Raw genomic sequence first — 26,639 nt, 5'->3', positions numbered from 1 at the left:
AAAAAGAATATCAAATGCAATTAGTGTCAAACAGTTGAAGTAAAAGTAAGATTATTTAGAAGAACCCAAATAACAATTAGGTTGGAGATTTTTCTGTTTTTCTTATTTCATTTTTCTATTTGCTCATTGCTGCAGCATTGCCTACAAATTAAGTGCATTTACACTTAAATATAAGCAACTAAGAATGACTAAGATAAAAAGGCAGTTGTGGACAGTTTATGTATTATAATGATTAAAACATTCACAATAAAAGATGTATACCTAGCATCACACAGGTCTCTTTCTGGCTGTTTCCTACACACACACCATTTGTGTCTTTTATCTTTTCAGACTCTTCAAGACAAAAATTATGTTTTACAATATGTCACTGGCACCCAACACATTTTGGGCATTGCCAACACAAATAATAATCATATCCAGCCTACTTGAATTTTAGGACTGCAGTAGGATGGTCCCTGAGAGTTTTTTGTGACCTCAGTAACTAAAACCATGACAACTCCAGGTGCTTTTTATCACCTCTGGGATATACTGTATTGTATTAGGCAGGCCACAACCTGGAGCAGTGGTGGGCAGCCTGTGGCCCGAGGGACACATGTGGCCTGTTAGACTTCCACGTGTGGTCCAAGAGTAATTTTGTTTACAGTTGTTTATGTGCAGGGTTGCCAGATGCTGGTAAGCATCATCTGGTCTGGGTTATGCTTACTGGTAACTGGATTATTGGTTACCTGTTCACATCCCTACTCAGGAGACTATCTTGGTTACAACAGCCTTGTGGCTCACTGTGGAAAAGGAGGGCCACTCAGGCAGCCCTCTCATTAGCCTATGTTCTTCATCGCTAATCTGGAGTGTTATTTACATATTCTGTAGTCAGTATCCAACATACCCAGTCTTCTTTTGGGGACCAGTACAGCATGAGCAGCAGCCGTTCCTGCCTATGCCTACTTCCTTCAGGCTTCCTTCTCTCTTCCTTAGCATTTCCTATGCCTACTTCTTTCTTTCTTCTTTGGCATTTCCTTCCCGCCTGGTTACAGAGTTCTAGCTGCTGGAGCTACTTCCACCCAACTATCTATTCAGCTGTACTTCTTCTGAATCAATTAGAACCCTCTGCCAAATGCTTTTCTTTCAATCAATTAACTGGGTTCACATTAATGTACACTGGTGACTGACAGGGTGATAAGTCAACTCCTGAGTCAGCACATGTAGTTATACGGTGCCATATATCTTTAAGTAAATAGACATCTTCAGTAAGCAAAAACAATTACCACAGCATATAAGTTGTGGGCTTTTTTGCATGGGGCAAACCTGAAGTCATTAAGAGAATCTGTCTTGTAAAGTTAAAAATAACTGCACTACTAGCTCAGTCTCCTTCTTATAACTGTTAAATTCAGTTCTACCTCCACAGATATTTTTTAAAAGGGCATCAAATATGTAATTAAATATATCTTGATATTTCCTGGCCCATAATCAGGATAAATATTCTGTATTATACTTATCCTGAATATATCCTATATCCCATAGAACACTTTGGCATGGAACACATTTTTGCAAAAGATCTATATGTTTCAAACATGGAGGAGAAGAAAAAACCTATAAAGAAATAGAGTGAGTGATGTCAAGAATTCCTGGGTGCTGTTATTCCCTTGTTAAGTAGCAATGCATGCTAACTAACTGGGAATGATACACAATCACGATCATTAGAAGTGGATGGAAAACAGTTTTACCTGTCATATGAAAAATTCCTTTTCTCAAATCAGGATAAAAAACTCAAAATCTTAAAAATGTTAACAAAAATAAAATTCTGGAAGGAAAAAACCTGGATCCAGTCCATTTAAATATATTTAAATAAATAAATAAAACTACCCTTAGCTTAAATTTTGAAATAAAAAGTTATTCTGATCCAGAAACTCCCCCCAGAAAAACCAACTTTTTATTTAGAAAATGTCAAAATTAAAGGTTTGAACAATTTCAAATTTCAATCTCAAACTCAACCATTTTCCAAGAATGCTTTCAGTTTAAAAGCTTCAGGGGATAGCTAAGTTAGTCTGTAACAGGAAAAATGTAAAAAATCAACAAATAGTCTGGTAGCGCTTTAAAGACTAACAAAACATGTAGATGGTATCATGAGCTTTCGTGGGCACAGCCCACTTCTTCAGATGATATTCCATTTTCTGTTGAAAAGCATGTCATCTAAAATTCCTAATAGCTCTAATAAATATTCTACAAGTATCAGGCAATTAAAATAAACAAAGTTACCTCTATTTTGATATTCCTGGCCCATTCAGCATTAAGTAGAAACCACAGGTGATCTAAAATGTGCTATTTATGTAATTTTTTTTTCTTTAAGTAACCAAGCAGTGGTTTTGTACCAGTTACAAACTTTCTTTGTGGAGAAATGTATGATAAATTTTTGAATTTCTGACTAAAATTAATAGATTTAAGAGGAACTGATGGATTCTTACCCCATTCGGCTCTTCTGTATGAGCTGAAACCTTGCAACGAGCTATTTAACCATTAGCAAATGAATATATTTTGTTGGTGTGCAAATCACAGCTCAAGAAAAATGAATGACAATTTATTTATTATACAACATGATATTTTTAAGGATAAGATACCACTTATAGGCCAGAATGGATAATGACTCCTCATTTATTTGAAAGCACTGCATAAATGACAACTTCACGTGGAGGCTGCTAACTTCTCCAAAATGTATTAGGGGATTTTGAAGAGAATTATCCAGTTAGTTATTGTCTCCCCCTCTACTGGCTAGATAATTAAATCAACAAGAAGACACATCAGTCAGTACCTGTGACAGAAGAAAGAAAACCATCTAGTAATTAGCAAAAGACTGGGACTTGTCAGCTTAGAAAAGAGGAGATTAAGGGAGGATATAATAGAGGTCTATAAAATCAGGACAGGGATATGATAGAGGTCTATATACAATCAGGACAGGCATGGAGAAAGTAAATAAAGAAAAGATTTAATAGGTAGCGGGTTTAAAAGAAACAAAAGGAAGTTTTTTTCTTCATGCAGTGCACAGTGGAACTCCTTGCCTGAGGATGTTGTGAAGACCAGTACTTTAAAAGGGTTCAAAAAAGAACTAGATAAATTTACGAAGGTTAGGTCAATCAATACTTATTAGCCAGAATGGGTAGGAATGGTGTCCCTAGTCTCTGCTTGTCAAGGGCTGGAAATGGATGACAAGAGAGAGATCACTGGATGATTCCCTCTTCTGTTCACTCCCTCTGGGGCACCTAGCATTGACCATTGTTTGAAGACAGGATACTGGGCTTAATGGACCTTTGGTCTGAGCCAGTATGGCCATTCTGATGTTCTTATGTTGCCTTGGAATAACCTTATCAAAACAGAAATATTATGAATGGTTCTTGAAGCCTGGAATAAAACCCTACAAAGAATCTTCAGCCAAATACATTTCCTCCACTTTTCAAAGTTCATAAAGAGGTAGTCAGGAATTTTCCATCTGGATGATATTTTAATGGTACATGTAGTTTCTACAAGACTGAAATATTCTGCAGGAAAATTGAGATTTCATACAAATATTTTTTATTTTCTGTTGGGAAAAATGAAAAAAATATACTGTTTCAGGAAAGTTTGACCCCAAAATTGAAATATTTTGGTTTCTGAAAAAACCCGAAAGGCTTAATTTTGAGTCAGTTTAACATGAAACTATATTTCCCTATGGTGGGTAATTGTCTTGTTAGAATGGAAGTTTGGATGACTCAGAGCCTCATTCCCTGCTATTGACCTAGTTGTCTGGTCAGACTACATCTCCCAATGTAATACAGTTTCCCCTCTTACTGAGCAGAATGGTGTATGGAAATGATTTGTTTGCAGGTACATCTTGGAAGATATAGTCCAGCAAGTGAGCCTATAAGGGAGAATAGGGTTATCAGCTGTAACTCCTATGATGCAATGCACTACCACAGGGAAACACAGTTTAATGTGGAATTGAACAGAAACTAAGTATTTTGAACCAGTTCAACAAACTGAAATGATTATTTTGCAAATATTTAAATATTTTGTTTAGATCAGAAATGATTAATCAAATTCTTTTGGCATTTCTTAAGCAAAACTTCTGGAACTTTTCACTTCGTGAAAAAAAATTGTTTCAATTTTTCATCTTGATTCAGGACAAAAACAAATATTTTGAAATATTGGAATTTCCTGTGAGTTCAGTGGTATTATTAAGCTTTTCCATATCATGATCCCCTTTTCTACCTCAAGATGGTTATAGGATCTCTTCCAATTTAACATCAAAATGTTGGCAACCTCCAAACTCCTGCTTCTGACACAGAGATTGAGAGCCCAGTTGGTAATATGACAGCTAAAAATCCAGGAAATCTCCAGTAAATCAGCATTTACATGCATACCAAACTAAACTCACCTGTCTTTCAACCATATAACCAAATGTGCATACAGACAACTATATTTCATAACAAACTCCCTTTGATTCCAACATACAACCACACTGCATAATCTAATTCCATACAAACACATCCAAATACATATCCACTCTCTACACTCCTTGGCTGTGTACTATTCCGTTTTCAGTTTTTCCGGAAAAGGAGCGTCTACATTTTCGCGATCGGGGCTTTTTTCTGGAAAAGACTACTGGGCTGTCTACACTGGCCCTTTTCCGGAACAGTGTTCCGGAATAAGGACTTATGCCCGAGCGGGAGCAGAATAGTTTTTCCAGAATAGCGGCTGATTTTGTACAGTAGAGCATCATTGCTATTCCGGAAATTCAAGGGCCAGTGTAGACAGCTCGCAGCTTATTCCGGAAAAGCGGCTGATTTTCCGGAATAAGTAGCCCAGTGTAGACACAGCCCTTCTGTTGATCTAAAATAGACCTTTTATTCTTCCAGTCAATCTCACCATTGTTGTACAAAACCTACTCTGCAGCTCCAAATGAAGCAGCCTTCTCAGAGCTTTCTTATTTTTCAAAACTGAAAGCTTATCTTTTCTCCATTGCTTATACAATAGTTCAATTCTCTATTAATTTGCTTTTTAAAAGAGTGGTCAGTATATCCATCTATCATAAGAAAGATGTTATATAAAATAAAACAGCATTATATTGTAGCATAAGAAAGGCACCACTGAGGAAAGTTTCTCCTAGTTTTCTTTTACTGGAGACCTTTACCTTCTTAACAGCTGGTGAACTTGCAATTAACCAAAAGGCCCCAAATATTACCGAACAACTCAGATGTTTTACTGTTAGGAAGCAGTATATTGCTTTCATGCTTAAAGAAACTCACCAAATGCAGACTCTTTCAAAGGACTTGAACTGGAGCTACTGGAATTATCCGATATGTCCAACTCATCATCTAATTCAGAGAAGACATCTGGGTATAAAAATAAAAGCAGAAAGGAAGCTTTCAACCAAGCTCTGAGCAGAATGTTAATGTTCTTGGTGTTTCTTTTGCTATTGACTACCTTTCTCAAAATTTTCTAAAGTGTAGTGGTCATCTGTTAGGATTTCATCACATGTACGGTCTTCATCTTTTCCACTTGTTGGATGAAAGTTTTCAGTGGGAATATCAGTGCTTTCTGAAAATTCACTTTTGAAACTGGCAGCTCCACTACTGCTGCTGCTGAGGCTTGATTTCTCAGAATGCTCCTAACAATGAAAAACAAAGAGAAGAACAAGTGAAGGAAATATTATCAATTTTCCTTTTCATAACAATATCCAAGCTCATTATAAAATCTGAAAATAAAGAGTTATAATTCATAAAAACATTCTTACAGTTCTCAATCATCTGCTTGTCCCTGCTCCCTCATCCTATCAGTTATCCTGCATTTATGGTAAAGTTCTTTACTTAACCAAATTTTTTTTTTACTTTTTATATAAAAAGGGTAATTAAAATTGTATTTTTTTCTCCAAAAATAGATTGCATGGAGTACTGACAAAGTCCGTTTTCACCATATGTGTTCTCTACAAACTAAAAGGGAAACAATGTGAAAATAAGAAACTACAGTGAACGCTTTGTTATCCAGCACTCATGGGGAATGATGGCTGCTGGTTAATTTAATGTGCCAGATACTCAAGCAAAGTGTTAGGCAGCTGGATGTAGGCTGGGGGGAAAGAGGAGCCTGATGATGACATTGTATGGCAGTGCCAGAGGCAGGCTGAGGGGGAAGGAAGCATCTACTCATGATGTTAATCAGCAGTGCTGCAATGCCAGTTAACCAAAGTTTTCCGGTTAACATAGTGAGGATAACAAAGCTTTCACAGTAATGATGAATTGGAAAATAGAAAAATTAGACAAAGACTGATCCCACAGACAACCAAGATGAGAGATTTAACCTCTTTCAGATTGGACAATTAAAAGTAGATAGATTTCTTGTCATAACAAAATGGGTAATAATAATAATCAAGTTTTGTTTAAAAAAAATTAGGTAAGAGACCTTGTGAAGTGGAACCAACCTGATGTTGACTATTATTTCTGACATAAAGCTAAGAAAATTAAGAAACTGGAATACAAACCATAGTGCTGTCATAAGTGTCTCCTGTATGTGGTAAATTTGTCTATAACGAGGAGGTCTTTAATGAATATAAAGCGTTCCAAACATCACTCTGATTGTTTATCAGGGCACATTAGAAAGAGAAGTTACCCTGTGAAGTAATGATGGTTCTTTGAGATACGTGTCCCCATGGGTGCTCCACTCTTGGTGTTGGGCTTGTCCTAGCACTGCAGATCAGACTCCTTTTCTAGCAGTGTCTAGTCAGAATGTGCATGCATGAGAGGGACATGTTCTGTTCGTGCCTTTGGAGTTTGCACGCATGGCCCGGCTCCCCTCAGTTTCTTTGTGTATACCTTCTTGCATGAGGGTGAAGCTGAAGAAGAGGGGAGGAGTGTGGGTTGTGGAGCACCCACAGAGACACCCACCTTGAAAAACTGTCATTACTACACACAGTGAATAACTTCTCTTTCTTCTTTGAGTGATGTCCCCATTGGTACTCCACTGTTGGTGACTATGTAGCGGTACCCTAAAGATGGTAGGTGGGCTTCGGCTAGTCTTATATGCAGATGAAAGGACTGTGTCAGCTACTTCAGAACTTTTGTTCGCTCGTGTAGAGATTGCATAGTGTCTCATGAAAGTATGGTTAGAAGACGAGGTAGCAGCGTGGCAGATAACTTTGAGCAGTACTCCCTTCAGGAAGGCTGTTGATGCTGCCATCACTTGAGTAGAGTGTGTACCCTGGGAGGTGTAGGAAGAGGTCTACCTTGAAGGGAGTAACACTGAATAATGCAGGATGTTATCAATTTTGAAACACATTGTGATGAAAGTGAAATTCCTCTGGAATGCTCTACCAGTGAAACAAATATGTCTGTGAGTTGCAGAACAGCTGTGTGCAGTTTATATAGCATGATAATACCCTTTGGACATCTAGGGTGTATAGAATAGCTTCCTCTCGGGAAGGATATGGCTTTAGGAAGAAGGAAGGAAGAACAACAGGCTTGTTGTTGTGGAAATCTGAACAGACTTTGGTCAGGAAGGTGGGATGGGGTCGAAGGATGAACTTGACTTTGTGAAATATGGTGTAGGATGGTGATAGTGTGAGTGGCAATATCACTAACTCACCTTGCTGATGTAATGGCCATTAAAAACATCACTTTTACTGTTAGGAGGTTGAACGAGCATTTGGTCATGGGCATAAATGGCAGTCTAGACAGTGCATTAAGAACTAACTCCAAATTCCACATGCACGGTATAGGTTTACAGAGTGAATTAAGATTATGTAGTCCTTTGAGAAATCTCTTAGAGATAGGGTGAGAAAATATGGAGAATCCATCAGCCGGGGGATGGAACACCATAAGCACAGCTAGATGTACCCTGAGTGATGAACCTGATAAACCTTGTTGTTTCAGGAACATAATGTAGTCAAGGACTATGTGAAGAGGTGCAGCAGATGGCAGAATCCTGTTACTTGCACACCAGGCTGTAAAGCAGTTCCACTTATATAGGTAAGTATTACGAGTGGTCTGCCATCTACTGTGGAGTAAGACTGTCTTAACTTATTGTGAACACCTCTGCACTGCCTCTGAGAATCAGATAGAAACCACACCATCAGATATAATGTTTCCAGTTGCAGGTGAAGAAAGGTGCCTCTTTTCAGTGATAGGAGGTGTGGGAGGGTCGGAAGTGGGTAAGGAGGCTGGAGAGACATCTGATAGAGATAGGGAAACCAAATCTGCCTGGCCCTCACGGGGGCTATAAGGATGACTAAGGCATTGTCCAACTATCGTGCATGGGACTCTGGGGATGAGCGGGATAGGAAGAAAGGCATAAAGGAGATGAGTATTCCATGAAATAATGAAGGCATTGTCTAGCAATCTGGGTCCCATGCCCACTCTGAAGCAATATTAGGGGTAGTTGGTGTTCTGTAAAGTGGCAAAGAGATGTACAGACGGTCAACCCCACTGGTGGAAGATGTTGTAGAGGATCCGCTTCTGGATTTCCCACTGGTGGTCCATTGCAAACTGGCAGCTGAGGGTATCCGCAATAGTATGCTAGATTCCAGGTAAGTATGATGCAGTTATGTTGATATTGTTGTGGATACACCAGTTCCACGGTCACAGCGCCTCTGCAGAGAGGGATCAAGAGCGAACGCCCCCCTGCTGATTGATGTAAAACATCATGGTTTACATTGTCGGTGAGGATGCATACCCTGGGTATGTTGAAGAAAGTGTTTGGAGGCATTACGCACAGCATGGAGCTCCAGGAGATTGATATGGAGCCCAGATTTGTGGGTGGACCATTTGCCCTGAGCTCAATGATGTTGTAAATGGGTGCCCTAGCCAAGGAGCAAAGCATCTGTGGTGATGTGGTTGAATGGCTGTGCCTGATGGAATGGGACACTGGCAAGGAGGTTGTGTGGATCGTTCCACCATTGTAACGACAAACAAAATCTCTAGGGCAGTGTTTCTCAATTTTTTTAATATATAAAGTACCCCTTTAAAAAAATCATAAGTACCCCCAGTATCTACAGTTTAAGACACACACAATTTTTTTCTACCATTGGAACGAATTTGTTTAAACAATTTAATCATAGCCAGGCGAGTGATGAAATTTTTGGATGCAAAAAGTACAAAAATAATTAAGTGCTGTAAAACTTAAAACAAAAATTCAGTTTTTTCCAAATTTCAGTTGTGTTGATGTATCCCCGAGACTTCTCTTGAGTACTCCTTAGGGAACTCATACCACTGGTGGAGAAACACTGCTCTAGGGAACCGAGATGTGTTTGTACACCTACTGTTTGGATGGTGTGTAGACAGAGGCAAATCAGTTCTGAAGGCACTAGAAGTACAGGAGTGCATGTTGGATGATGTATGTCAGCAGCCATGTGGCTCATGAGATGAAGGCAGGTCAATATTGAGACAGTTGGACTCAACATCATGGCTGAAATTAAACTTTTTATGGCCTCTGATTTGGCAGGTAAGCTACTGCTAGCAGGAATTGAGATGAGCTCCTATGAATCCTAGGGATTAGGTGGAGCAGAGGATAGACTTCTGCTCATTGATAATAAGGCCAAGAGATTAAAAAAAGTCTTTGGTAAAGAGAAGCAGATCTTTTGTGGCATGCTGGGAAGGGCCTCAAATGAGGCAATCATCCAGGCATGAAAAAAATCATGATGCCTTTGTGGCACAGATATGCCGTGGCTACAGCCTGGGGCAGACAAGATTCCAAAAGGAAGAACTCTGTAGAGGAAATGATCTGAGGCAACAGTAAAATGGAGGGATCGTCTGTGCATCCGGTGTATGGTTACATGAAAATATGAGTCTTGGAGGTCGAGGACTGGAAACCAGTCTCCCTTGTCCAATGCCGGAATGATTGCCGCCAGTGTGACCATCTTGAATTTCGTTTGTGGAGATATTTGTTTAGATGGTGGAGGTTGAGAATGGGTCTCCAACTGCCCATCTGTTTTTCTGTAAGAAAGTAATTTGAATAAAATCCCTGCCCTGATATTGCTTGGGTACCCTCTCTATGGCTCCTATTCGTAGGAAGTGGTGTACCTTACGATGGAGCAGCATTTCGTGAGAGGTGTCCCTGAAGAGGGATGGGGGAAGGGAGGTTGGTGGAACTTAAATAAGAGGGCTAGAATAACTAGAGTTGACGATTTCTAGGATCCAGCAGTCCATGATAATTGCTGCCCACTGATTGTAAAAAGAGTGCAAACAATGATGGAATATGGCATATTCAGAAGGCACTGGTGGAGTGAGGAGGTCATGCAGGCTGTCATCCAAAGCCTCAAATATGCTGCTTGGAGACCTGCTAGTTGGACAAGTGGATGTTAGAAGCTCTCTGGCATTGGTTCCTTGCCCTGGAATGATTTCGGTCAAACAATCTTTACTGTTGCCTGCCAAATGAAAAGTCTCTCTGTCTCTGGTAGGGAGTGTACTGTCTCCTACGATTTGGGGGCGTACACATCCCTAAAGTACATAAGGTGCTCTGCAAGTCTTTGCTGGAGTGAAGGACTTCATCTGTTTTCGCAGCAAAGAGTTTGTCTTTGCCAAACGGTAGGTCCTCAGCTTTGGTTTGAATGTCTCTGGGGACACCAGCTGCTTGCAACTATGATGAGCATCTCATCACTGTAGATGTTGCCGTTGCTCTTGCAGCCATGCCAGTGGAGTCATGCACCATTTGCAGCTCTGTGCGGGATGTAGTGTAGCCTTCCTGCATTATAGATTTTACTATGGGCCTTTTATCATCTGGAAGATGTTGTATTAACTCTGGTAACTTGGCATAATTATCAAAATCTTGATTGGTTAACAGTGCTCTATGATTAGCTATATGAAGCTGTAGTGTCAAGGAGGAATACATTTTCCTGCCAAACAGTCTAACGGTTTATAGTCCTTGTCCTGAGTGGCGTATTTATATTGTGGGGTCTTGGATTTGTGCTGTGCAGTGTCTACCACTAGAGAATTTGATTGTGGGTGAAGAAATTAGAAGTCGAAGTCCTTGGAGGGAATGAAATACTTTCTATCAGCTCTCTTGTTGTTTGGAGGGATTGTGGCTGGTGTCTGCCAGACCTTATCCACTGCTTCCATAATTGCTTCATCTTTGGGAAGCACAAACCTTATATTTTATGGCAGATTGAAGATTCTTTAAATGCTTGTTGTTTTTCGTGCACCTCTGATAATATGACCTCCTGGCTGATAGCAACCCTTTTGAATAAGTCTTGAAATTGTTGGGAATGGCTGCCTCATCTGCAAAGGAAGAGAATTTGTCAGTTGGTGATACGTCGAGTTGCTCAGTATCAGGGTCCTCAATAATCTGCCCCTCTTCTGTGTTTGGATCCTTCTTTGGGGAGGTGGAGTATGAAGATGAGAGGCAATATTGACAATATTGGGTTGATGGTGCTGTCAAGAGGCACTGTGGCGGTGCCTAGTAATGGTACCAGCAAGGTGGATAGTGGGGGTGATAGGACCAGTCCGGATACCACAGAGGATTATGAGAGTACCGTGGGCGATGTCTGTCATGGGATGTGTGGGCTCTGGGTGGAGAGGAATGATAAGATGAGAATACACTCTTGAGATCGTCATCATAGTCACTATAATGAGAGAGTACTGGCGATCATGGTGGATGAGGAGAGCTGTGAACTGATAAAGGAGATCAAGATCAATGCCTCGAGGAATCATATGAAGATCTGGGTTTCAGTTCTGGATCTGTGTCACAGGCTCGTGGCTTGCCTATGTCGGGTACTGAGGATGTACCATGCAAGAATCCTTCTCCCAGCAGCAGGTTGGTCATCGGAGGCCCTTTTTATTAAAGAAAATGTAAGCAGGGGCTGAACTACTGCTTGCTATCAGCCAGCTAAAAGGAGGGGTGGGTGTGCCCACTACAGTTGTTTAGCACTGCAAGGTAATTAACTGTTAACTGTTGACATGTAAATACTGCTCAGGAGAGAATCCGAAGTGTGGCTATGTAAAAATCCCATTCAGCCAGGTTTGATGGAAGGTCAGTGTTGGAATGGAATGTGGAGAATTGTATATAATTTGGGACTGTTGTGGGGGTAACTAATCATGCTACCCCTAAATGTGGGAACTGTAAAACATGCCACCAGTGCTTGCAGGAGAGACACCACCGTCATGGTAAGAGGTCTCAGAAGAACAAGCCTCCCCCCTTTCAGAGTTGAGTGAACAGAGCTGGGGGAAAGGGTTAAAGGACTTGAGTCAGCCTACTTCACACCTGCCAGGTGTGAGCTATAAGACTGGCCCAGCCTGCACCTTTCCCCCTTTGTTTTAAGGACAGACCTAAAGCAGACTCCCTGAGGAGTCTTTTCTTTTGCTAGTCCAGTGAAAGCTGGATTCATTTGGCAGCCCAGCTGGTGGCTAAACAGTTTGAAATCACTGAGAGCTGAAATCACTGGTTTGGCTGAGAGTTGAAATCACTGAGAGCTGAAATCACTGGTTTGGCTGAGAGCCAGACCTATTGCAGCCAGTGAAGTGGCGGCGACCAGCGGCAGGCGAGGAGCGGCCATCAGTGGAGTGGCGTGGAGAGGCAGCAGGCAAGGAGCAGCCATCAGTGGCGTGGCGTGGAGCGGCGGCAGGCGAGGAGTGGCCATCAGCAGCGTGGCGTGGAGTGGCGGCAGGTGAGGAGCGGCCATCAGCAGCGTGGCGTGGAGCGGCGGCAGGCGAGGAGCGGCCATCAGCAGCGTGGCGTGGAGCGGTGGCAGGCGAGGAGCGGCGACCAGTGGTGGCAGCAGATGAGGAGCGGCGGTAGGTGCCCAGCAGAGCGTCCAGAGGCATGGGACGAGACAGCTGGTGGAGCATGGCGGAGTTTCGTATAAGGTGCCCCCTATCTATCCCCCCACCTCCATTTCTACCCAGGTTGGGAGGTGAAACCCTGTGGGTGAACTTTGGGACTCTGGGTGGCACAGACCAGGGACAGAGACTTTTGGGGTGTCGGACTCTTTGGACTTCGGGCGATTCTTGGCTGGGGTGGGGGCTTGGATCATGTTTGGGTTATGAACTCTGTTTGTGGTGTTTCCCCAAGTTAATGCCATATGACTTCTCTCTCTGTTTCATTAAATGTTTCTTTCCTACACTCAGACTCAGTGCTTGCGAATGGGGAAGCACTGCCTTTCAGAGGCGCCCAGGGATGCGTGAATTACCCAGATTACTGGGTGGGGGCTCGAGCCAGTTCTTTGTGAGATTGACCCCAAGATATTGAACCCAGCCCTGGTTACTGCCAGGCCTACCCGGCAGAAGGGTTACAAAAATAAGGCCCATCCAGCCAAGGTCCTTGATCGAGGACCCTATGTAACAACGAACCAACGAAAAGATGGCTCTCCCTCGGCCCAGTCCCTGGGTAAGTGTCCTTAATTAACAGAAGTGAAACCTTCTTGGCCAAGGTCCTCAATCAGGACTTTATGCAGCAATGCACCAGTGGCTCGCTTTGCTAGTGCACGGGTCTACGTCCTCTATTCGCAGAAGTTTGGCCCTCCCGGCCCAAGTCCTCACTCGTGGGCTTGATGCAACCACAGAAGAGTGGTTCAGTCCCCCACATCCACAGGCCTTCGTCCACTCTTAACAAAGGTTCAGTCCTCACTGCCCACATCCTCAATCATGGTCCCCCTTAGAGCAGGCAGGAGGAAGGTTAGGGCTAGAGGTAGGGGGACCTTGGCCCTCCCGCTCCACCGGGTCCTGACCCAGAGCCCTAGGGGCAGGGAAATGGTCCACTGACCGGGTTGGCGGGGTCAACTGCCAAAGCTCATCAACCCCACGGGGCCAAGTGTCCCACCCTGGGTCACTTCCTATGACCACGCGGCTGCCTACCCTTAGACGTCTTACGTCGGAGTTGTCACAGTCCCGAGCAGAGTGGGTGCCATAACCGAGGTTGTCCTGCTCGAATCTAGAGCTGGGATTGCAGCTCCGATAAAGTGGCCCAATGGAGTTCTGGTTGTTGAAGTGTGCCTTTAGTCCATGGAGCCCCCCTCTGGGTGGAAGAAGCAGCAGTGACTGATCGGGTGGTGGCTTGAGTGACCCTTAGCTGCTAAGGCTTGAGGAGTCCAAAGTGACAAACCCCTTTGCAAGGAGCCTAGCCGCCCCGGGCCCGCAAGGCTTCCCCCGATACCTGTTTGGCCCCGGGTGCCTGTTCCCCTTCAGGCAGCGGCAGCAGGGCTCCCAGCAGACCTGCCGACTCCGGGCGGGCGGGCGGGCGGACTCCCTCCAGGTCAGCAGCCCCAGTGGTCCCAGAGTAGAAGGTGCAAAGTCCCCTGCCATGGCACCAACCACTCTTCTGCCGGCTACCCCTCCCTCTTCTGGCGCAGAGACTTTTATGGCTCCCGCTGGGTGGACATATATGCTGTCAAGCGTCCGCGGTGGAGCTCCCTCCCCTCCAGTCGCCTCATTCAACCCTGGTTCTAGTGTGGGATGGGTTCACCCTGGCCATCTGAGAGCATGCGCAGCAGGCCCACCAGGGCGAGAGCTTCTTGCCCCAGAATGTGGCGCTCCCCTAAGGCATAGTGCGGGGTGCTGTTGTCCCATCACAGTCTGGCACTGGTGCGTTGTAGTCTTGTGTGTAAGCAGAACAATGACAGCTGAAGGAAGTTTCCTGCAGTGCCAGGGAACACAGTGCTGGTTGTGATGGCGCCAACTCCAGGCTTGGGGTGTGAGGCAAGGACTTGGAAGATTTAGACCTGGCCTTCGTCAGCACTGAGGTCTTAGTCGGTGTCAGCAGTACTGACATCTTGTCTGGTTCCCTGACATCTGACCTCTTCAGTGAGGGGGTAGTCTGTGCCATGATCTGATCAGATCATGATTTTGGGTCTGTAACTGATGCGGTATGTGGGCACCCGGTATCAGAAGTGCCCGACTTGTCTCCGTATTAACTCATGGTGATAGGGAGCAAGCTGGAGAAACCCTTCTTCTAGCAGAAGGCTTAGGTGAAAGGGCGCTTGGGGGTCGTCTTCTGGGAGTTATCCTTCTTATGCCGTTTACTGCCATCCCTGTGTGACTGAGGCTTGCGTGTTTTGTCAATAGTAGCACATGTAGCCTCAGCTCTCTGTCCTTGTGAGCTCTAGCTGTGAGGCTACAACAATGCACACACATCTGGGGGACATGTGCCTCTCCCAAGCAATGAATACAAGATCCGTGGCCATCCAAGGCAGGCATAAGGTCATGGCATTTTTCACATTTCTTAAATCTGGGGAAGCCCAGCATTCTGCTGTTCAGCTTCTTTCATCTTCTCTTATTATTATTTTTAATGAAATACAGGCCTGAGGGCTGCAGCTGGTGAAGCTGGTAGCACGCTGCGCCTCAGGAACTGCACCTTAACTATTGTGACAGACCCAGACCAGCTGTCTGCCACTCACTGGTGGAGGGAGTACATGCTGGAGCTTGGGTGAACAGCTTTCTCTTTCCTGAGTAAAAAAAGGCCAAACCTAAGTCCAGCATAATCAGGTGGCACCTGGGGTCAATTAGAACTTGCAGAAGCAACAAGCTCATTAGTCACCTGCAGACAATTAAGGCCTGTGGTGTCACTTTAAAAGGGCTTCCCCCAAGCAATGAAGGGGGAAAGAATAGAGAGAAAGACAGGAAGGAGGAAGTGCTGTGTGCAGGAGCTATGTGAGTGTGAGCCGAGGACTGACGAGCAGGTACCAAAAGAAAGGTACGGGGAGGGATTGTTTGGGTGGCCCAGGGACCACCCTGCCTGTTGCTGCTGCCATAGGGTCCCTGGGCTGGAACCCAGAGTAGTGAGCAGGCCCGGTTTCCCCCCCAACCTTCCCACAACATCTCAACCTCTGCCTCAAGAAAGGAGATCAGGACTCCAAACGGGATTTTACCCCAAACTTATGAACTAGCCTGTGATGAGTATGGTTCAGTAGACTGTGACTCCTGCCTCTAGTAAAGAGAAAGAGGCCATATGGAGGGCCACAGCAAACCTCTGAGGCTAACACTATCCATCAGTAGCGCGAGACCCACGGGGTTTAGCTGGAGCTTTGCCACATTATTTACAGCAATAAACATGAAAAATGTATTTTTAAAACTAGCTATTACTAACTCTGATAATGAAAGCAAACAGTTTAAAAAACTAATTATAACTCAATTCCTAACTACAGACAACTGAAGAGGAGAGAGATTGCACTCCATCTGTGACTGAGGGCGGTAATGAAGAAACCGAGGGGAGCTGGGCAGCACGCACGCAAACTCCAAAGGCGCGAATGGCATGCGCCCCTCTTACACATGTGCAGTCTGATTGGGTACTGCTAGAAAAAGACTCCAATCTGCAGCACCAGAAAGAGTCCACCACCACCAGTGGAGCACCCACGGGGACATCACTCGAAGAAGAATTTTGTGATCCTTCTTATGCCTCTTGTTTTGAAGGCAGACCAGTTTATATTATTCCCTATTTCCTTTTACCGTGCAACCCTGTAACAGTTTAATGTAAAACAAAACATGCATTTACTTGCAGACAGCATCAATTATATATAAACGTAGAAACATATAACATTATATATAAACATAGAAACATATAAAATGGACATAAAACAAATAACTTTATTATTTATTCGCATTAATTTCAGAAAATAACGTTTCTCCCACACAGGCTGCATTTATCTTAGGTATTTGGCCCTTCTGAATGTTACCTGATTCTCAGACCTTCTCCATACACCTGGAGGTAACTGTTGTCTCACTAAGCCTGTGCAAAATAATGTATTCCCTAATTCTTTCCTCCTTTGAAGAACACTTAGTAGAAATTCTAAATACTGATTGTAGTGCTAGCTACTAATAGTTTGAGGCAATTATTCCCTTCATTCTCTCCCTTAATCCCAGTTCTACAATTGACTCCAGAAGACTAAATAAACAAATCCTCAGGAATTTCCATGGTAACACCTAACAGGAAGGAAAACCTCATGGCTTAGCGCTAACTTAAGATTTAGCAAATTCTGTCAAAGATTTCACAAGGGATCTTATGCACTTCACAATTTTCTATTTGTCAAGTTTCCATTGGTAAAATGGTGATAGCAATAATTCCCTGCCTCAGTATGTGGAAGATACATTTATTAATGCACGTAAGATACAAGTTGAACCTCCCTAGTCCGGCACCCTCGGGACCTGACCAGTGCAGAATCAGAGAATTTGCCAGACCATGGGAAATCAATATTGTCTAGCACCATTACCAACACTTCCACTGCTTACTGGGCTCTTAGAAGAAATTTAGGGGTAAATTAGAGCTAAATAACAGCACAGAACACTGAGCCCCTCGACTGTTGGCTGTAAACAAACTTTATGGGACTGGGGGAAACTTGGCCACATCCATCGAAAGTGGACATCCATCTAACTAAAATCAAGCCAGACCACGGATGTTGCCAGACCAGAGAATGCTGGAGGTCTAACCTCTACTCATAAACCAGACTTATGCTGCAATAGTAAAACTTATTATTTAAAGAGGTATTCCTTTAGGACTGTAGATTCTAGCTTTACCACATTACAATAGAGTAGTGACATGAAAAATAATTTTCAGTGTGCATCTGAAGATAAACTGTAGCAATCTAAAATTAATCTTAAAAGCATAGTCATTTTAAAGACTAAAACAAATTTCTTTTAGAGAGCATTAATGAAACAAACCACTTCAATGTTTCAGGAACAGGAAAATGATATCTAGAATTTTAGTGTTTCTGCCTTGTGGAATTTCTAGAAGTTTAACAGTCTAAAGAGCATTCTGATACCACATGTTGACAATGTGACCCAAAAGTGGAAATCTGCCCAGTGACTTTTGATGAATTTATCTTCAGTTAGGTAAGGTGGAGTCCCAGCTGCTGACCTCCTGATGGCAATCAATGAATTTCAGTTAGGAATTGGCCAGGGCAGAAAGAAAGGGGAGTTTTCTCACTTTTGCTGTCTTCTCAAGAATTGCCTCTTGAGTTTTTTCTATCTTTCTTTTCTTACATTTGGTAGATTTCTCCCAAGCTCATAATTGAAATTAGTGAGTGGATGGTAAAGACACAAAATCTCTTTTGCCCATAATCATTTCAGTTCAATAAAGAGAAAATAGTGCTGATGCACTAAAGTATGGATGTCATGTTCCTCCTAGTATAGAATCAAATGTATGTTTTTTCTTCCTTCTGTTTCAAATGTCAAAGATTTGTCCTGCCTCATACTCATATGCTGATTGGATAAATACATAATTAGACAAAAGAGAGTTTAAAATAAAGATGTAGAAATGTAGCCGTGTTAGTCTGGTGAAGCTGAAACAAAATACAGGTCTATGTAGCATATGCCCTGTCCTCTTTTTCTGACATTATGATAGGTGATCATTTATATATTTTTCTGGCATTTCCAGCGAATACATTTTCAATACCAAACTCCAAAAATTATATTATTTTCCCCAGATGTACAAGAAGCCTTTTCAGAAATTTTCCACTATACCACATAATTACAATATTATGGAGATTTTTTTTAAAAAAGCTACTTGTGACCATTAGACTGAAATTACTCCAACTGAATAAATTGAACCAATTGGATAATTACCATGTTTCATTTGAGGATTTTTAAATGCATTAGTGGATTTAGATCCCAATAACAGTTTTTGTGGTGAATAAAATGTACGTATCCTGTGCAGAAATAATTAAACTGTTTTATGAAATACCCAAAGCAATATCAAATCATATTGTGGGGATTTTTGCCAAACTTCATCTTTAATCAAAACAATTTGCTAGTTTTACTGCCTTGAGAGCGATAGATGAGAGAACCTGAAAAGGTTATGACTGTTTCCAAGGAGTAAAGACTCAAAAAAGAAAAAGTACTTGCCAAGTAACTGAGTAAATTATCGGCGTTGTTGGGATAAACTCGTGTCTTTAGACAGTAGTGCCTAAGCTCTTGGGGTATGAACAAGTTCTTTTGAAGAACTGAACATTTAACATGAGGTTTCCAGAAGGAGTCATGTGCCCAGTTCTTTTCCATTTAATCAAAATTTAACAAAAGATATGAAGAAAGGGGAGTGAAGGCTGGGCAATATGGTATTGCACTGATAATCTATTCGAAGAATTACAAATTGTTTGAACATTGCTAGTATTGAACCCTAACCCTGGAGAGATTTATTGGCAGTAAACAATCCTCAAAGGAAGTAGGTCTGAGGAAAAAACTAGTTAAATAAAAAAATTACAAGATTACTCTCCCAAATTGGCATCAGATCTAGACACCAAATCAAGAAAGTAATGCTGCCTAAAATATGTGAACTGAGTCTTTCAAATCTCTGTGACAGAAACATTAATCAGATATGCTCTGGAAGCTGCTCTGGAATGGGTTAAATGTATCCTGCAGCCTTCAAACAGTCTGACAACTGCAAGATTATAAAAAATCCATAAAAAAGTCTGTTAAGTTAATCTCTGAACACAGAGAACCCTCCATCTCCTGTTATCAATCTGCCAGAGTTGAGTATAAATTTAGTCCTAGCTGTCTATCTACCTACACCATAGAGCAGATGGATGCAGCAGCAATTGATAGAAAGGTACAGAATATGCTGGTTTCTACCCTCACCCCCAGAGAGGTAGAAAGGATGTTAATTAAACAAACAAACAAACAAACAAACAAATCCAGTCCCAGTTAGGAAAGAACTAATAATTTTTAATATCTAGACTATATAGAGATAGAAAGACCTCTGTCCTTGAAGAAATACGTTAACAGTGGAATACCCAAAGATTTACAAACCTTTAAACAGGATGTGGCTGGATATTATTATTACTATTAATAATAATACTAATAATGATATAATCAATATTATCATAGCCTGTAGGAGCCTCAGTCATGGACTAGCACCCCATTGTGCTAGCTGCTGTATAAACATAGAGCAAAAGACTGTGTGATTAACTTTAACCATGCTTATAGAAACTCTTAATTTCCTTAGTACAGTATTTTCCAAAAAGGGGAGGATCTAAGTGTATTCTCTTTGGAGGCCCATTGTGAGGATGCAGATATATTTGCCATCATCATATTCAGCCAATGCCTCATTTTTTCTATTAGTTGGAAGGTTTATTACCTAGAAATATCAAGACTCTCCTTCCAGTGTTAACAGAAACTATACAAAAAGAAGCAAAACTCCAAAGTCTCTGGGAAAAAGTTCTTTGTGATGGGGTACGCAAACACAACACTGGAGTAACAGAGGTGAAGGAGCTGTTCTGAGCTCAGTCAGCTTTGCTATGCCATGCCCGCAAGGAGGAGGAGGAGCTTATAAGGAGATCAGAGCAGCTCAGCTGAGCGTGGACCAGGGAAGAGAACAGACCTTCAACTCTCAGGGCACGTCTAAACTACATTCCTCTTTCGAAAGAGGAATGTAAATGAAGCAAATCGAAAGTGCAAATGAAGCATGGATATAAATATCCCGCACTTCATTCGCATATTTGTGTTCGAGCGCTTTTTCAAAAAAGGGTTTTTCAAAAGTGAAAGCACAATCTAAACAGGGTTCTTTCGGGGAAAAAAATGAGGAGTACGGGTTCTTTTGAAAAAGGTTTTTTTTTTTCTCAAAAGAAGCCCATCTAGACTGCGCTTTCACTTTTGAAAAACCCTCTCTTGAAAAAGTGCTCGGACGCGAATATGCAAACGAAGCGTCTGATATTTACTTCATTTGCACTTTCAATTTGCTTCATTTACATTCATCTTTCGAACGAGGAATGTAGTCTAGTCATAGCCTCTGCTCCTGAGGAAAGAGCCAACTGAAGATAGGAGCTTCCCAGATTAGCACAGCCTTTAAAGCCCCTCCCTGAAGAAAGGGATGGCCAGATCCTAATGTCCCCAGAGAAGGAGTAATTCCCCTCTATAGCTAACTAAGTCAGTTTAATTGTGCTAATTCTCCTTGCTTTTTGTTCCCAGACTAACCCAGGAGGGGAGACACTTCAAAGTGACTTGGCTGGAGGGCCGAAGCACAGAAAGAGGCAGGTCACCGCAGAGGTGGAGCAGCCATTGGCAAGAGCTACCCAGCAGGGAGAGACATGTTATGCTATCATCAGCCACAAGGAGGTACCAGTGCAGAGTCAACTCCTTCACAACTGGTGAAAAATATAGGAATCCTTCTCCCCCTGAACAGCAGAAGAATTGACTGACCCAAATAGGCAAATACTCTAGACTTAAAGATGTGGGTTGATAGGATAGACATGAATATAGCTTGTCTTATCAAATGGACGACTGAAAGCCAGGTGAAGGTCGCTATACTGGACTGTCTTGACATCCAACATAGTCTCTGTAGAAATATTTCTAGGCACAGTGGTTAGTCTACCCCTTCACGCCCCGATTAGGGTCCAGGTGAATTGTCTCTCTTTTTCTCGAGAGTTTACCTATTTGTATACTGAGTTTCTGTCTTTGCCAAATTCTTCTCAAAACTTCCTGCCAGGTTTTTAATACAACCCTCTTCCTTAATTCCTTTCTGCTTGGAAAGATCAGAGCGCCTATCCTTTCCTGGGTTCTTCAGGCCAGAGAGACTCACAACTGATCCTACTAGTTCCATAATTTCTCTGAGAATGAGGAAAGCAAACCTTTATGTAACCAGCATGCTGTGTCTTCAGCCCACTGTTTTCATGACTGCAAGTTCCAAAATCTTTCTATTTTTGTCATTGTTCACCTATGTGAGCTGAACCCAAGGCCTGTGCTAATCCTATGATTACTTGCCCTATGAAAACTCACATTTGCCATTGTAAAGCATAAGTGCAGGACAAATAAAACTAGTGCAAGATTTGATGCATTTCTTGAGAGCAGTGGAGGCCTATACTTGGCAAAATGTGCAATCCCTGCCACCAAGTGCAGTGATTTAATTTCTGGATGTACGATCTGTTTATGAGACAGGATATCTGGTAGAATTAGAAGTTGATATATAGTTTTTTTTCACTAGGCTCCCATGGCCCAAGAATCAGATTTGCAATGTCTTGCCTGGTTCTTGATGGGAGGAGGGAAGGCAAAACGGAAAATCTTGCTCCAACCAAGAAGAAAAGTATCTGCAAAGGATCTAAGATCCCTGCCCCATCTTGAATATTTTTGTTTGTAAGTATATAAGTTAACTACATTTTCTATCACTTCTTACCATTCTTTAAAAACATATTGCTATACATGAACCACACTCCTGCTTTGTTTCCAAGTGCTTTGTGAAATTAACCCATTGAGTCCATTCCTTACTCCTAAAACTCTCTATAGTCACTATATTTCCAAGACTGGTGTATCAGTGTAATATATCTGACACGCACTCCCTCTCTCTCCCCATTCTCAAAGTAAGAATAAGAGCCTCCGGAAAAGGGCACTTTTTCCGGAGGATCGGGGCCAGTCTAGACGCTCTTTTCCGGCTTTTTCAAAAGCCGGAAAAAAGCGGCGGACATTTTTATTTAAATGCCGCGGGGGATATTTAAATCCCCCGCGGATTTCCCTACGACGACTAGTGAAATTTACATGCCCCTTCCGGAAAAGAGGCCAGTGTAGACGTAGCCTAGGGATATGAGAATTATCAGAAGACTATCTTCCTCTTTCAAGAGGATGGACTTTGTATATAATAAATCTCTTTCCATTTCTAATTCATAGGAACCTACAATCATGGAAAACAAACAAAACTTGTAAGTTTATTCTGGAATGTATGCAACACAAAAATTCAGAAATTACTGAACATTTTCAAAAAAGTAATAAAAAGAAAGTTACTGATCTTTGGCTTGGGCTTTTTTTTTTTTTTTTTGGCCACATTTCAGTTCAAAGTGTTTTTATACTAAAACCATAAAACTCTAAAATAAAAGGTGCTGGAGTGGGCGTAGAGGATTATAATTATCACTCTTAACTGCAGAACAGTGAGGATAACACTATAATAAACTGCATAAAAACACTTGAACACATTAATGAACTGCAACTAAATGAAATTAATGAATGGGCTTGTCCTTGTCATTCTAATGTCCTTGATATGTTGTTCATATATTTTCACAGTTGACAATTTAGAAAATAAATCATGCAAGAAATGACAAATGTACCACATTCAGCAACTCTTGAAAAAAATATCATAAAAACATTTTTTCACAATGGATGTATCTTATTCTTCCAAATACTGTAGAAGTTTACTAAGTGACAATTCCATGCAATGCTGTGTTTAAGCAAGCAACTTCTTCCAGTTTTTTTTAATAATACAAAAAATAGCTATCAGTTCTTAAACTGTAGTTCAAATATGTGCTACTTAAATGCCAAAATGGAAAAGTATCAGGATAAGATTAATAGAGCAAAAGGAAAAAGAAGAAAACAGTTCATGGACAGCTAGATGTTTAAGATAAATAATGGCCCTTGTCCATTTTAAAATAAAAACAATAATGTACATCAGAGCAGATGTAAGCTGTCTCCAAGAAACTGTGCTCAAAACAACTGAAAGTCTGCATATTTTAAAGTCAAGATTGTATTATGGTCACTTTAATAATAATAATAACTTGTTGCCTTCTGTGTGCTTTAAAAACAAACATATTATTTGCTTCAGCTATTAAGAGATCAGTCTACACAACACACACAATTGTTAAAAAAATACTTTTAGGAATGAATTGGTATCTGAGTGGCTGAAGTTGTATTTAATTTAACCCTTATCAAACAATTTTACTCAAATCTATCAAATAAAAGATGTTATCTTGGCACAAATGAAGAGGAAAACAAACAAACATAAAACAAATCCAATTTTTATTTGTGTTCCTTAGTAGACAATAGTAAAGATAACAAACTCATAACTGTTTTGCTAACTACATTTTTACTTTGTAATGCAATGGATAACTTTGAAACAAATGTAAGGTTATCAGAAGTAGGGCCATCATCCTTAGCTGTGGCTAGGGAGTGCAGAGCTCAGTTTATAAATGATAGAGGATTGCAAGGCAAAAGTGGAATTAAGTCCCTTTGAACTCCCCTTATTCTAAGCTGGTTATGTGACTGTCCAGCTTTACTGTGCAAGTTACAACTATTCTTAGTAATTGCCAATAGCCTCAGGGGGCAGTTGCAGGAACCAGGAATTACTGGTAGTCCTGTAGTACCTGAGGGTATGTCTACACTACAAAGTTAATTCGAACTAACAACCGTTAGTTCGAATTAACTTTCATAGGCGTTACACATACAAACCGCTAATTCGAACTTAATTCGAACTAGCGGCGCGCTTAATTCGAAGTAGGTAAACCTCATTCTACGAGGACTAACGCCTAGTTCGAATTAAGTAGTTCGAATTAAGGGCTGTGTAGCCACTTAATTTGAACTAGTTGGAGGCTAGCCCTTCCCAGCTTTCCCTGGTGGCCACTCTGGGCCAAGCCAGGAAAACTCTTCTGCCTCCCTCCCGGCCCCAGAGTCCTTAAAGGAGCACGGTCTGGCTACGGTGCCTGTGCCAGGTGCAAGCCTGCCAGCACCCAGGCAGCAGACCCTGCACCTGGCATGGCATGAGCCAGTCACCCGCTGCCACCCAGCCCTCCGCCTCTTCCCAGGACCAGGCTGACAGCTCCCAGGAGCCTGCCCGGGGCTGCAAGAGGCAGGCGCCCGCCTGGTCTAGTGCAGAGATCATGGACCTCATTGAGGTTTGGGGGGAAGCCTCCAACGTCCACGACCTCTGCACTAGGCACAGGAATGCTGCCGTCTAGGGCAGGATAGCTGCCAGCCTGGCCCCCCAAAGGCCACATGCAAACCAGGAGCAGGTTTGCGTGAAAATCAAGTTGATCCAGTGAGACCCCCCCCGACCCTGAGCCCTGAGCTTAGAACATAAGAACATAAAAACGGCCATACTGGGTCAGACCAAAGGTCCATCTAGCCCAGTAGCCTGTCTGCCGACAGCGGCCAATACCAGGTACCCCGGAGGGGATGGACCGAAGACAATGACCAAGCCATTTGTCTCGTGCCATCCCTCTCCAGCCTTCCACAAAGAAAGGCCAGGGACACCGTTCCTACCCCCTGGCTAATAGCACTCCATGGATCCAACCTCCATGACTATCTAACTTCTCTTTAAACTCTGTTCTAGTTCTAACCTTCACAGCCTACTGTGGCAAGAAGTTCCACAGGCTGACTATTTGCTTTATGAAGAAGAACTTTCTTTTATTAGTTTAAAGCCTGCTACCCATTCATTTCACTTGGTGTCCTCTAGTCCTTATATTATGGGAACTAATGAAGAACTTTTCTTTATTCACCCTCTCCACACCACTCATGATTTTATAGACCTCTATCATATCCCCCATAAGTCTCCTTTTCTAAGCTGAAAAGTCCCAGTTTCTTTAGCCTCTCTTCATATGGGACCTGTTCCAAGCCCCTGATCATTGTAGTTGCCCTTTTCTGAACCCTTTCCAAGGCCAAAACATCTTTTTTGAGGTGAGGAAACGACATCTGTACACAGTACTGAAGATGTGGGTGTATCATAGTTTTATACTTCCCCTCCTCCTTCTTCCCCTGGCTTCCCCCTTCCAGCTCCCTCCTCCCAGATTTCCCCCTCCCCTCTCCCATCCTCTCTCTTCCCCTCTCCCACCTCCTTTTCCCAGTCTCCCCAGAGGTTAATCCCTCCCCCTTCCAGTTTTGTTAAATAAAGAGAGTTTCTATTTTTGAACACGTGTCCTTTATTTTTTACATCAGGAAGGGGGGCTAGGAAGGGGTAAATGGAAGGAGGTGAGGGAGGAATGGGGCACGAGCCTCCGATGGGGAGGACCGGGGTGGCGCTGTGGGCTTCTTTCGGTGGAAGCTGTCCTGCAGGGCCTCCTGGATCCTGACAGCCCCCCCATTGACACCCCCCCCCAGATGGCAGCCTGCGGCAAGTGCAGCTGGGCTGGTGGCCGAGTGCTGTGATGTGCCGAGTGTGGGCACTCAGGGCACTCCAAGACAGGACTGCTTTGCTGTCCCTCATTGTGGTAGACAAGCAAGCAGGGAACCCTGAGAACTGTCTGTCCGGGGTGGAGGTCGGGTCCCTTTAAGCACAGCCCTCAGCCAGCGTGAGGCAGCAGCTCCACACTCCAAGTCCTAACCTGATGCCCTGCCGGCACTGGTTTCGGCCAGCCTTAACTTCGGTTCAGGGTCCACTCAATGTGGACATGCTATTTCGAATTCGCAAAATGCTAATTTGAATTAGTTTTTAGGTCTAGATGCACTAGTTCGAATTAGCTTAGCTCGAATTAACTAATTCAAATTAAGTGAGTTCGAATTAGTGCTGTAGTGTAGACATACCCTTAGAGACTAAAAATATACATACACACACACATATACACTAGAGGTCTGCATCCCCTGCTCACTACACTCACCAAACCCCCTCTTGTAAGGGGTAGGCAACCCCAGCTCTTCCCCCGGCCACTGGGGGGGCCAGGCTTTGGTCACACCAGCCCGGGCCCCTGGTCCCTCCACTATAGAAAGGATGTGGACACATTGGAGAGGGTCCAGTGGAGGGCAAACAAAATAATTAGGGGGTGGAGCACATGACCTATGAGGAGAGGCTGAGGGATTTGGGCTTGTTTAGTCTGCAGAAGAGAAGAGACGGGGAGGGGGAGTTGATAGCAGCCTTCAACTTCCTGACCGAGAGTTCCAAAGAGGATGGAGAGAGGCTGTTCTCAGTAGTGACAGATGGCACAACAAGGAGCAATGGTCTCAAATTGCAGTGGGGGAGATCTAGGCTGAATATTAGGAAAAACTATTTCACTTGGAGGGTGGTGAAGTATTGAGGTTACTTGGGTT

At 42.7% G+C, this 26,639-nt stretch overlaps 1 protein-coding gene across 9 annotated transcripts in view; it reads right to left on the bottom strand.

Moving 5' to 3' along the window:
• The window catches only part of NEK10 (NIMA related kinase 10), a 201,672-nt gene that overhangs the window by 39,112 nt on the left and 135,921 nt on the right, over nt 1–26,639 (bottom strand). For all 9 annotated transcript variants that reach the window (XM_075922001.1, XM_075922000.1, XM_075922002.1 and 6 more), the window contains 2 exons: nt 5,452–5,635; nt 5,274–5,360 (listed from right to left, as the gene is read on the bottom strand). In XM_075922001.1, coding sequence (XP_075778116.1) covers nt 5,274–5,360; nt 5,452–5,635 — 271 coding nt within the window. The remainder of the gene's footprint in view (nt 1–5,273; nt 5,361–5,451; nt 5,636–26,639) is intronic.

Source organism: Pelodiscus sinensis, chromosome 2, assembly GCF_049634645.1.
Source record: "Pelodiscus sinensis isolate JC-2024 chromosome 2, ASM4963464v1, whole genome shotgun sequence".
Lineage (NCBI taxonomy): Eukaryota > Metazoa > Chordata > Testudines > Trionychidae > Pelodiscus > Pelodiscus sinensis.
The sequence above is the reverse complement of the archived record's forward strand: the minus strand, read 5'-3'. Positions and strand labels throughout refer to the sequence as shown.